We start from the raw sequence: 13,370 nt of genomic DNA, 5'->3' as shown, positions 1-13,370 counted from the left end.
TAGCCATATCTCACATACAGGTAAAAACCACCAAAGCATAAGAGGAATGTTTAGTGAGTCTACGGATCCACTAAATTTTCATTTTACCATTCAAATTTCTAAAGAAAAACAGATTTTTTTAAATTAAAATTGCTGCATTTATCAAGTACTTGCTATTATGTATATTTCAGATTCCAGGCCAAGAGTTACACGTTATTAGTTTATTTGCTTGAGGTATGGAGGTTTAATAACTTGCAAAGCTTGCAATCAAGTCACTAGGAGACAAAACATGAACCTAGGCTTTCTGGTTCTTCTCTTAGTATTATGCTACACTTTCACCCTGTGAAGAACACTGATCTGGAAACTGAAGCCTTGGGTTCCAGTTCTAAGATCACAGATAAAGATGCAGCAGAGGCAAGACATTTAACCTCGCTTCACTGTTTACGGCAATGGTTCTCAACCCTGCTACAAATTCTAACAACCTGTAGACTTAAAAATATTGATACCTAGGTCTCTACTCCTAATATTCTGATTTAACTGATATGAGATGACATCTATTCATTTTATTTAAAGTTTCCCAGATAATTCTAATCATATAACCAAAGTTGTGAACCACCAGGTCAGATGATTTCTAAAGTTCCTTCCAGCTTCTGCATTCTAAGGTTCTGAAGTAAATCACAGCTCAAAAAGAACATATTAATAAACATTAATTATATCTGTTATAATGGGCATATTTATAATTATAGTTACTAAGTAAAAAGCAGAGCATACCCAGTTATAAATTAAAAGTACTAAATGGCAACTCCTTGTCACTAGGTCCAAGGAAAGCAAAAATAACAAGACAGTATTTCTCTTCAGAAGTTTACAGATTAACAGTGCAATAGACAAAGCAATAACAACTCAAAAAGACAGAAGATGTAAGAGACATATGATATAGCATACGAGATGACAGGAAAGAGTATTAAACTCAGCTATGGGGGACAAGACCTGGTCAAGGAAGTTTCTCTAGTAGGTAATACTAGAGTTTCTATTTGTGTTTTGGGAGATTAGGCAGGCTTTCTCTGCTTCCCCAGGACTGGGGGTGGTGGGGGGGCGGGGAGTGGGGAGAACTGCTAGAAGGAAGGCCAAAGGTGGCATTCTAAACAGACTGGCATCAAGGGAAAACCCAGAAGGACCAGCAGAGCAAAACGGGGAAAGCTGTGAAGAGGTTGGATTAATGCAACTCCCCTGACCTAACCTCCCTCTTCATACTACCTTATTAACAGCATCTGTTTTTGTGTCTGCCTCTTTTTCACAGTACACAAGATCCTCAAGAAAATAACTGTTAAACTGTTAAACACAAGTGTTTAACACTTGGTACACAAGCAGATGCAAGTATTTGTGAACAATGATATAAACAGCAGCTGAAGCAGGTAACGATTGGAAGCATGGCAAAAAATAAACATGGAAAGATTAAAAAAAAATCAAGATCACAAAAAAAGATCTTATAACCCATGCTGAGAAATTTACACGTTTTCCAATAAGCAATGGGAAATCATTAAAACATTTAAAGATTTTTAGAACAATGACTATAAATAGAGTGGCAGTCAACTTAAGAGGGCATAAGACTGGAGGCAGGGAAATAAAGAGGATAACACAGTATTTTAAGTGAGAAATGATGAGAACATGAACTAAGAAAATGACAAGGGAGTATGGGAAAACAAAACTAGCTTCAAGTATATTAAAGTATTGAAAACATGTTTAAACTGAAGTCTGAAAAAAAGAACTATTAAGAATTGATAGAACTTCATGGTACCTTAGACCCTAGAGGTAAAGCAAAAGGGAGGAGTCCATGTACCCCCTCCCAGATAAAACGTAAGTGCCACGAAACTAGACGAGTTCCTGCTTTGTTCACTCCTAAGCTCCTAAGTCTTTAGTCTCTTGTAAAGACCCTGATAAATAGCCACCCAGTAAATGTGTGTTGAATGAATGCTGAGTAACTAGCTTAGGAGGCTGGATGGAGAGTGGTGCCACATATAAAAAGGAAGGTGGGGTGGGGGGAGAGGAGAAAGCATTAGTAGCGATAACAATTTAGTCCAACATACTGAACCTAAGTTAAGCTGTGAAGTGTACAGGAGAAATTCAGAATGACAGATTGTGTAGTGCTGGAGAAGAGTCTAAGAATATGTATAGATAAAGCTGTGGAAAACAGAATGGGAAGCACCCAGAAGACAAAAGAAGCCCACGGTGGTCAGAACTTAGGAGATTTTTACCTGCTGTATCACAGGAGCCTGCACTCCACCAGGCTGCATTTGCGGTATAACCTGTTGCTGCAGAACCACTGACTGCTGAGGCTGAAAGATATACTGGGCACCATTGGCTGCTCTGACCACTTGCAGAAGCTGGCCTAAAGCAAGAAGTATGCATTCCAAGTTACCACTTCAGCAGTGACCACCTCAGAATAAAACAAATTCATAGTGAGTGACAGCCCATAGTGAATGTCACCAATTACTGAGTAAGAAGATTAACAATTTTATTAAGGGCTGTCATCTATACACAGTGAACTATAATCCTCACCTTCTCTGACTTCCAGATATGCTGAAATACATTGCTTAAAATACGTTATTTTCCTGATAAAGCTGTTTTCCAACAAAGTTTTAGCAACAGATTATGAAATGATTAAAAGCATAAATTATCGTTGCTAATAAGTCATGAAAGAACAAGACCAAACATTTCAGGGGCTGTTCATTTTTATAGCTTTAAAGAAACAAAAGTATAATAAAGCAATAACATCTTGAACCAAAGCATTGCATTAACTTAGCTTCAACATGAAAAAAAGCAAGAGTTTGCTGAACCAATTATCAATGCCATGTAACACTACAATTGGCTTATGCAAAATCCCTCTAAAATAGTTTTAGATAACTCAGAATCTTGAATTAAGTAGCAAGCAATTATATTTCATTAAAATATGCAGCAAGATAAGCTCCTAAGTCTGTTCTTCAAAAATTAAGAAATTAACAAAACAACAAGAAATTGTGTAATTAAGATTACAAAGAAAATACTTAAAATCCAAGTAAATAAATTCTTCAAACATTATTACCAGAAGTAAATTTTGCCAGCCTATAGAGAGATACTATATAAAATAGAATGCAATAAATTTTGCTATTTTATAGTAAGGTACTATAGGATCTAGTTTAATGACACAAAATTAGTTCAAATGAATTAAGCTTCATTTGGCAGGTTTTAAATTAAATTTAGAGTAAAACTTTAATTATTTGGCAAGTTAAATGCATTTAGAAAAAAGACCAAGTGAAATAAGCATTCTAGATAATCATAACTTTATTCAAGAAATAGGGTTTCATTCATGGATCAAAAGTTCAAGTGCAATTCTCATCTTCTCTACTGCATCAGCAGCAGTGACTATGGTTTAATAAGCTATAGTCCTCAAGTCATCTTATTTTAATAATGTAAGCCAAATGGTAAAAGAAGTATTACAATTTTCTGTCTTTCAATGAAGACAAAACTAAGGCTAGATGGTACCATATTCTGAGTTACATAAGTAACAGTTATTTCTATATACCTGAATTTGTTAATATCTGTTGAACAGGAGTCACACCAGCAGGGAGTGCCAAGGTTGCAGCTGTAGCAGCAGCACTCTGAAAAGAAAACAATCAAAATATGTATGTGCATAACAGCACCTCAGCTTACCTCTGGCATATATTAATCGTATTTGAAGTTTCATTTAGAATATACTAAAATGAAAAGACTGCAAGGAGATCCAGTCAGTCCATCCTAAAGGAGATAAGTCCTGGGTGTTCACTGGAAGGACTGATGCTGAAGCTGAAACTCCAATACTTTGGCCACCTCATGCGAAGAGTTGACTCATTGGAAAAGACCCTGATGCTGGGAGGGCTTGGGGGCAGGAGGAGAAGGGGATGACAGAGGATGAGATGGCTGGATGGCATCACCGACTCGATGGACATGAGTTTGAGTAAGCTCCGGGAGTTGGTGATGGACAGGGAGGCCTGGCGTGCTGCGATTCACGGGGTTGCAAAGAGTCGGACACGACTGAGTGACTGAACTGAACTGAACTGACAATGAAAAGTTCTGGCAATAAGACTACCTCCCAATTAATAAAATGGTACAATAAAGACCAATGAGCCTAAATATCTTACCTAATTATTTCAAGCAATTATGCAGAATAATATAATTAGGAGGTTCTCCGCTCCTGGAGAATGTACGCTAAGGAACTCTAACCCACACTAGCAATACTGTACAATAAATAAAATATCCATTCCATTATTTCTTTCTTATTCTATTTCCTTACCCCCAATTCCTTATTGTCAATTAATATACTAGTGGCAAAAGTATATCTTCATTTCAGAAATCCTAATATTCTTAATTTATACCATAATTAACAAGTCTCTAAAGAAAATCTTTTATCAGAAGATTGCAATTGAATAAGAAATTGCAATAAGAATTGCAATCTTCTGATAAAAGATTTTCTTAATAGAGAGTTGTTAACTATGGTATAAATTAAGAACACTAAGATTTCTGAAATGAAGATATACTTATGGCATAAGGTGACAACACTGGCATTATCAAGGTGAAACATGTATTACTAACAGTTTTAGTAATATAAAAATACCTTAAAAATCTTGAGTCACAAAAATTAATGTCTGCATTTTAAAATGGAGTTACTTTCTGACTTTAAGTTATAAAAATATACATGGAATTACATACTCTGAATGTTTTTAAATCCAGGATAAATTCTTGATTTACTGCTTCAAGAGATTTCTCCCCTTTCCTCCAAAAGAATTATACATTTTTACTGTTTTTCCTTTTTGTAAAAAAAAAAAAAGAAAGAAAAATCCTGAGCTCTAAGTATTTCCATGTAAATGCAGGCATCCTGTCACTACAGTCATGTCCAACTCTTTGCAACTCTATAGGCTGTAACCCACCAGGCTCCTCTGTCCATGGGGATTCTCCAGGCGAGAATATTGAGAGGGGTGGCCATGCCCTCTTCCAGGGGATGTTCTAGACCCAAAGATCAAACCCTCGTCTCTTAATTCTTCTGCACTAGCAGGCAGGTTCTTTACCACTAGTGAAACCTGGGACGCCCATTTCCATGTATCTCACTATAACTGTAAAAACTATACAACAGTAGCTCCCCTCCCCCTCTTCAACCTTTTTTGGGGCTTCTGGTGGCTCAGTGGTAAAGAATCTGCCTGCAATGCACGAGCTGCAGGAGACGGGTTCAATCCCTGAGTTGGGAAGATCCCCTGGTGGTGGGCATGGAAATCCACCCCAGTATTCTTGCCTGGAGAATCCCACGGATAAAGGAGCCTGGTGGGCTACATACAGTCCATGGGGTCACAAAGCGTTGGACATGACCAAAGTGACTTAGCATGCAGCACGCTTCAACCTTCTTTAAGGTACCAAGCTCATATATACAATCTAATGAATAAATTGTTATAAACACTTTTATGTGAGTACTCACCTCCCTCCACTCCCTCTGGGGGCCAGGACAGGGACAACACAGGTTAGGGAATCAAAGGAGAATTCCTTTAAAATTTGCACAGCCCACCAATCTGCCTGCATTGCAGGAGACTAGGGTTCGGGAAGATCCCCTGGGAAAGGGATTCACCACCCACTCTAGTACTCTTGCCTGGAGAATCCCACGGACAGAGAAGCCTGGTGGGCTACAGTCCACGGGGTTGCAAAGAGTCAGACAGGACTGAGCGACTAACACTTTTATTTGAACACACTTCAAGAAATAAACATGTGCTTTAGAGATGCTAATCTTCGAGAAGCCAACAAATCTTGGAAAATTATACTGAAGTAGGTTAATGATACAACTATCTAGTTAGGCTCTAGGAACAGCCTTCCAAGAAAATATGCTTGCTGCCATTTGACAGCCCTAAGTAATCTTTATATTTCAAGCCCAAAATTCCCATTATATCCTCCAAATTCAGCTACAGCTTGCCAGGTTCTCTTTATAAAATGCAGCTTCTACATTTCATTTTATTAAATAAATGAAGATTTAAATAAACCTTGTCTATATAAGCAAATGAAAGGTAATCTAAATTTAAGGAATATACTAAAAACCACTCAGTATTGAGAAATATTACTTAGGAATGTTAAGTGCCTATAATTCACAATTTATAAGATTACTAGATCTCACTTTACTAGCAAACTGACCTACCATTTTCCTTATAGCACACATGACACAGTAACCACCTGCATACCTCTGCACATTCAAGTTGCTATAAATATCTGCTGTGATGTATCATACACATGGGTTTCCCAGGTGGCACAGTGCTAAAGAATCTGCCTGCCAGTGCAGGAGACACAAGATATGTGGGTTCAATTTCTGGGTTGAGAAGATCCCCAGGAGTAGGAAATGGCAACCCACTCCAGTATTTTTATGCCTGGAGAATTCATTCCATGGACAAAGGAGCCTGGTAGGCTATAGCCCATAGGGTCACAAAGAGTCAGACATGACTGAGCAACTGAGTATACACACATACATCACACACAAACCATCTTTTTTATGTCTGCTGAAAGTTCGTTCCTGTATCTTGTGAAAAGGCCCTAACATGAATAATGCATTTGAGCAATAATTTCATAAAGAGAACCTGCAAAACTAGTTTGATATAAGGTCCTGTTTTGTAAGTTCCCTGAAACAGCCTTCTACCATACTTATTATCAGTATTTCATATCTTATGAAATTACATAACTCTTCAATATGTTCATTTCAAAAGCACAAAAAGCTATTAGAATTTTTTTAAAAAAATCAAACTTCTTAATGGATGTCTGAATCAGGAATAGTAATGCAAACATAAAAAAATCCAAAAAACTTTTCTTTGTAAGAGCCTATAATGATTACATTTTAGAACATGAGAAACACATGGAAAGGAAAAGGAAAGTGAAGTCAATCATGTCCGACTCTTTGCGACTCCATGGACTGTAACCTACCAGGCTTCTCTGTCCATGGGATTTTCCAGGCAAGAGTACTGGAGTGGGTTGCCATTTCCTTCTCCAGGGGATCTTCCTGACCCAGCGATCGAACTCAGGTCTCCCACATTCCAGGCAGACGTTTTACCGTCTGAGCCACCAGGGAAGCCGAGAAACACATGGAGCAAACACTAACTGAAAACAAGTAAAATACTGAAATATATATAAATGCTAACACATTTTATTGATTGAAGTCTGACCTATGATCTGTTTAAATACACATGCTCTTTAGAATCAAGGAGACACAACTAGTCAGAGACGGGCCATTAATTTTGCCAGTCCTTTTAAAGACAATTTTAATTCAAAATTCTTTCCCACCACACTAAAAATCCTTCAAAATTAGACAGGCCTACTATAAGTGATTCTGCCAAACTTTCTGTTTTACAGTTATACAAGTTGTTCCCTAGGAAACAGCCTCAATAGTACCAACTATAATATGGATCCTACAGTCAGACTTTTTCGTTCAGAACTTTTTTAATTTTATTTTTGGCTGTACTGGCTCCTCATCGCTGCACATAGGCTTTCTCTAGTTGCTGAGTGGGGGCTCTTCTCTAGGTGCAGTGAGCAGGCTTCTCACTGCAGTGGCTTCTCCTGCTGCAGAGCTCAGGCTCTAGGGCGTGTGGGTTTCAGCAGCTGTGGCTCGCAGGCTCTAGAGCACAAGGCTAACTGCCCCGCGCCATGTGGAAATCCTGGACTCGGGATCAAACCCTACTGGCAGGCAAATTCCCAACCACTGGACCACCAGGAAAATCTGAGATTTATTTTTAAGGGTGAAAGTTAAAAAGAAATTTTGGTGCCTGAAACTTGAAAGGAAATTTTTTTTTTAAATAACAAAACTATGTGTTAGAATCAACAGCTGTGGACTTTTGTGATTTTTACCCAAAACAACTGACTCTGGCAACCTGAACTAGAAGTACAAATAGAGATTCTTGATTTTTTGTGAATTAAAAATTCCAATTCCTATCATAATTGGAAAATTCTGTAAAGTTATATCTGTGTTAAGGCTAGTATGTATCAGTAGATAGAAGTCATTTGTCTGGTATGTAAGCACTGCTTCCTGTATGTCTTATAAAACACAAATGAGTTTTCAGGTTCACTGCTCACCATTCACAAAATATAGAAACTGATTTTTTTTTTAAAATTGCTTCTTCATTTAAAAAAAAACTTGGATCAGAAAAGAAAATCTCATAGATAGCACTAAACTAAGAAATCCTATTTAAAATAATGATTCTTACCTAATAAAAAGATTTGGTTGAATTTAAGAATGGAGTGCCAAAGCTGAGATACCACTAACAGTCTGTGTATTTTAAACAAAAGACAAGCCATCTACAAGAAAATGCTGGAACAACTATGGTAATTCAACTTTATTTTAGTGTTTCTTTCAGTTTTACAATTATATCCAATGGGATACACTGTATGTGCTAAGTGAAATGTGAAAATTTGAGGACTTATGAAGTTCAGTGGCTATCCCTTAGAAATATCAAGTCTATGTATAATAAACTCAATTGGCTAAAATGCATTTTAAAATAGCAATTTATATACTGTAATAAAACTTACTAGGTTATGCTATGGTTAAATCAGAGGAGAATTTGTAAATGTCTGATCTTAACGATACTAGGTATCTTTATTCAAACAGTTTATTTTCATTTAATAAAATTTCTAATTCTTAACATTCCTAACCTCTTTCAGTTAATAGATCTTCTGAAACATAACTATACTTGGAATAATGTTTGGTAGGTCCCCTAAACCTATTTTCAAAAATAGCTCCCACAAAGCATCATCCTTTTGGTATCTTCAACAGAAAGTTATATAATTTTATGAACCTTAATTGCCTAAGTATCAAGTTAAACTTTAGATTTGCTGTTAAATCTAACACTTAGGAAACCCAGCAAAACAGGTATTTTGCTCAAGTCTTGAACAAAACTTCAAGATGTTAATACACAACATACTCAAGCATAATCACAACTTGGATTAGAATAAATAGAGCCAAGCAAAGAACTGTGTTCTGAGTCTTACCATGTTTGATGCATTCATATGTTGTATCAGCTTAGAATCAGGAACAATAACTTGAGGTGCTGCAGCTATAAAAAACATAAGCACACAGAGAGACAACGGACAATGAGGCTATTTCATAAGAAGGCTATACCATACTGAAATTCTTTTTCATGCTGTCCAAACATTTGACATCTTAGAATGTTACAAACTTCTATGGTAAATAACAGCCGTGGTATACCCTCCTACTACAAACCACAATTTAAAAGATTTGAGTTAACAAATACCTAAGGATACAAGGGACCTTGGAAACATAAAGCAATGAGATACCTAACGCCTAGACATAAAATTTTTAAAAATAATGCACAGAAATATACATTTGTTTATTTCTGGCTATGCTGGGTCTTCGTTGCTATGCGGACTTTTCTCCAGCTATGGTGAGCAGAGGTTGCTCTCCAGGTGCCCAGGCTCTCACTGTGGCGGCTTTTCCTGTTGGGGAGCATGGCTCTAGGGGAGCATGGCCCTAGGGGTGCGGGCCTTGGGAGCTACAGCTCCCAGGCTCTAGATAAGGACTCAACAGTCGTGGCACACGGGCTTCAGTGCTCGGCCACATCATCTTCCCGGATCAGGGACTGAACCTGAGGCTCCCGCGCTGGCAGGCGGATTCTTTACCACTGAGCCACCAGGGTAGCCTTCTGTACATTCTTAAACTGGAAAATTTAATACTGTCTTGCCAACTCAGCATTAACCATATTATTAATATATTACTGCTGAATGTGTTATTAATTCATTCAGAGTGAACTCAGAAAGTTATAATTTAGCTTTTAAATATCTTTTTCTCCCAATCTGAAAGTTTCCAGAATCTTATTTTCTTCAGCTTAAAAAAAAAACACAACCCATAAATAATGGCAATACTACTTATGTGATATAAAAGGAACTAGGTGTTTGATTCCGCAAATTTCAGAGAATAAACAGACAATTCCATTATCCTAATATTCTCTGAGTGAAGAAAATCAAATTTTAATTTATGATGACCTAAAGTCCTAGTGCCAGACCTGAAGGCAATAGGAGGAACAGCCATCAAACAAAATTAAAAAGACAATGCTACTTAGTATAAGGTACAGAATAAAATCAAATATTAAGTCTTATTTGATACAAACAGTAAAATAAACAAACATTTCTAATATGCATCAATATCAGTTTCCAGTCTCATATAAACTCTCAGGTGAGGCAAGTGAGCAAAACAGTTACCTTAAAATGGAGTTTCCATTTTACCTTCATTTTCCTCTCTGATTTACGTAACTTGAATGCACAGTAAGTTTTACAGCTGAACTGTTTTGTCATGACAGAAAATACTCCATGTAGAGGATAAAGCTTCTAAGACTTTTCAGAGCCCAGGTTTTCCTCACTTGTGATTTTTAAGAGCTATTTCACAAAGCCTTTAAGAGGCTTCAATGAAACAAAATCTTTAAAATGACTTGCACAGTACAAAAACACTTCGGACACAGTCTATAAATATGTGTTTTTTCTCATCTGTAAACCATGCAAAATCATATAAGATGTCATATATCTGCTCTTTAAAGGAAATCTAATCTAGTAAATTCTCATAAATGGGAATTTGAATTTCAGACTGCTGAAGTATATTAACAAAAATCCTCCAGTGTTTATTAATAAAAACTAAAGTGAAATATCTTTGAAGGAACAATCAGTTTCATAAAGATAATGATTCTACTATATAAAATAATGAAACTCTTAATAAACTTATAGATCTGACTTGTTTTAGGAAATTCACCATTCTGTAGCCCTCTCAAAGTATTAATATACTTAATCTAAATATCATTTTAGGCTTCTGTTAGTGAATTACTCTTCATTATTACACAAATAGGACCCACATCATATATATAGACACACACTGATACAACCCCTCAGCCAACAGAAAGGAGACATGCAGAGTATTTCTCTTCTCTGGAAATGACAGCTTTCACTTCCAAGCTGTAGTAGGGTTACCCAGTCTCACCTTGCTGGGATGCAGGAATAAGGACCTGCTGGGCCTGCGCTTGCTGAGGTACTGTCTGCTGAGGCTGAGCTTGCTGATGGTGGTGATGGTGGTGATGCTGCTGCTGCTGGGGCTGATGTTGCTGTTGAACTTGCAATAAAAGCTGCTGCTCTTCTGAATGAAATCCATCTACAGCCCTAGACTGCATTAGTTTATTCTCCCATAACTAAGGCAAAGAACATTAAATATTTCTAAGTAAGAGTCAGGGAATATCTGGACATGTGGATAAAACATACTTTATTAGTCTGTTTATAAAATTCTTCCATTTTCAAAACTGATAAAACCACAAACCCTGCAAATCTCTAATTCTGACCCAAGTGTATACAACTATGAAAACAAATTTTTAAAGCATCAAACCTAATTTTTGCTTTTTGCTACTCATTTTGCTATGAAGAATTTTTTTCTTTCTTTCTGTATCTTCAACAAACTTTGTATAGTAATTCCTTATTTACCAGTTCCATATAAGCAATTTTTCAGCAATAAAAAATCATCCTTTTTAATATCAAATCATTATCTATTTTATGGAAATCTTTCTTTCCTAACTTTTAAATAACATGCAAAACACAAATCCATCTTTCCTTGAACTATGAGAAACATTACAAAGGCAGTTCTCAAGTTAGAAAAATCTACTTTTCTATCTGTTCAATCCTACACAAGGGGAAAGAATTCTTAATGCACTTTCAAAGGTATTCTCAACCCTCCACATTTCTTGAAATTCCCTTCCCTCTTTCATTATGACAAGGGTTGACAATCCTTTTTTGCTTAACCACTTCTATTTTCTCATCTAACCCTAGGACAGTTTCTGTGATGAAGGAGAAAAAAAAAAGTGGGCAAAAAAAGTAAGAAAATATTTACAAGTATTTCATCCTTCTCCCAAATACATTTCCTCTCTACAAGGTTCAATGTTCAATCTATAGACCGCTTTCAAAAAATTGTGCAAGAAAGTTGCAAACCATTCCTTAAACATACACATCAAATTTAATCCCATCATTTTGTACACAAGACTCTATGGATACTTTGTTTTCTCCCCTGAGATCTGCTCTTTGGATATTGTCTAACTCATGTGAGGCTTCAAAATACAACAGGCTTAGACATTGAATAAAATACACTATACAGTGTAAGATACACTCTAAATGTATTATGCAGTAAGGCTACATAGTAAGCCTCCCAAACAAGTCTATCACCCAAACTGTCCACACTTCTTTTCTCTACTCTAACACAAAACCTTACTTCTTGTAGGCCAAAATCAGGTTGGAAAAAAGTACTATTAATTAAGCTTTTAAGATACAAGTCTTTACCATAATTTTCTAAATTTAAAGCTTCAGTTTTAGCACCTCCACTGGTCCCCCCACTGTAATCCTGACCCCTCACTTCAATGAAGTTTCCATGATAAACGCAAATATTAATGAATACACATTATGTGCTAAGCGCTGTTTACCACTTCTCATCTAGCCTTCCAATTCAATGATCTGTGAGTCAGAATCTATCCTGACACCCTATTATCACTGTTGATTTCCTGTCCAAAGCATTATTCCAATCTATCCCTACTATTATGATCCCAGTTCAAGTCCTTTCCTCCCATCAGTATTACTGCAAACTGTTAATGATAAGACAACTGAGCTCCCTGCTTCAAATCATACATTCTACACATAATTATTGGGTATCTTTCATATGCTACACTGTTAGTGGCATTGAGAACTGAGTGAACAAATATGACAAAAATCCTTGCCTTAGAGACTCAACATTTTAGTGCAAACTTGTCCTTCCAATCTATCCTCTATAAATCAGTGGTCCTAGACCAACACAGCATCACCTGGGAACTTGTTCAGTTCAGTCGCTCAGTCGTGTTTGACTCTTTGCGACCCTATGAATCACAGCATGCCAGGCGTCCCTGTCCATCATCAACTCCTGGAGTTTACTCAAACTCACGTCCATTGAGTCAGTGATGCCATCCAGCCATCTCATCCTCTGTCGTCCCCTTCTCCTCCTGCCCCCAATCCCTCCCAGCATCAAGGTCTTTTCTAATGAGTCAATTCTTCGAATGAGGTGGCCAAAGTATTGGAGTTTCAGCTTCAGCATCAGTCCTTCCAATGAACACCCAGGACTGATCTCCTTTAGGATGGACTGGTTGGATCTCTTTGCAGTCCAAGGGACTCTTAAGAGTCTTCTCCAACACCACATTTCAAAAGCATCAATTTTTTGGTGCTCAGCTTTTTCACAGTCCCAACTCTCACATCCATACATGAACACTGGAAAAATCATAGCCTTGACTAGACGGACCTTTGTTGGCAAAGTAATGTGTCTGCTTTTTAATATGCTGTCTAGGTTGGTCATAACTTTCCTTCCA

At 37.0% G+C, this 13,370-nt stretch overlaps 1 protein-coding gene and 1 non-coding gene across 3 annotated transcripts in view; both read right to left on the bottom strand.

Moving 5' to 3' along the window:
* GTF2A1 (general transcription factor IIA subunit 1) overlaps window positions 1-13,370 on the bottom strand; it is a 39,056-nt gene that overhangs the window by 14,771 nt on the left and 10,915 nt on the right. For both annotated transcript variants that reach the window (XM_043919646.1, XM_043919647.1), the window contains exons 3-6: window positions 10,985-11,189; window positions 8,992-9,056; window positions 3,539-3,614; window positions 2,232-2,365 (exon numbers count right to left, since the gene is read on the bottom strand). In XM_043919646.1, the coding sequence (XP_043775581.1) occupies window positions 2,232-2,365; window positions 3,539-3,614; window positions 8,992-9,056; window positions 10,985-11,189 (480 nt within the window). The remainder of the gene's footprint in view (window positions 1-2,231; window positions 2,366-3,538; window positions 3,615-8,991; window positions 9,057-10,984; window positions 11,190-13,370) is intronic.
* Window positions 9,907-10,050, bottom strand: LOC122706052. Its single transcript, XR_006344304.1, has one exon. It is a non-coding gene; the product is annotated as a small nucleolar RNA SNORA79 (small nucleolar RNA).

Source organism: Cervus elaphus, chromosome 12 (genome assembly GCF_910594005.1).
Source record: "Cervus elaphus chromosome 12, mCerEla1.1, whole genome shotgun sequence".
Classification (NCBI taxonomy): Eukaryota; Metazoa; Chordata; class Mammalia; order Artiodactyla; family Cervidae; genus Cervus; species Cervus elaphus.
This window is presented reverse-complemented; position numbering and strand designations above follow the sequence as displayed.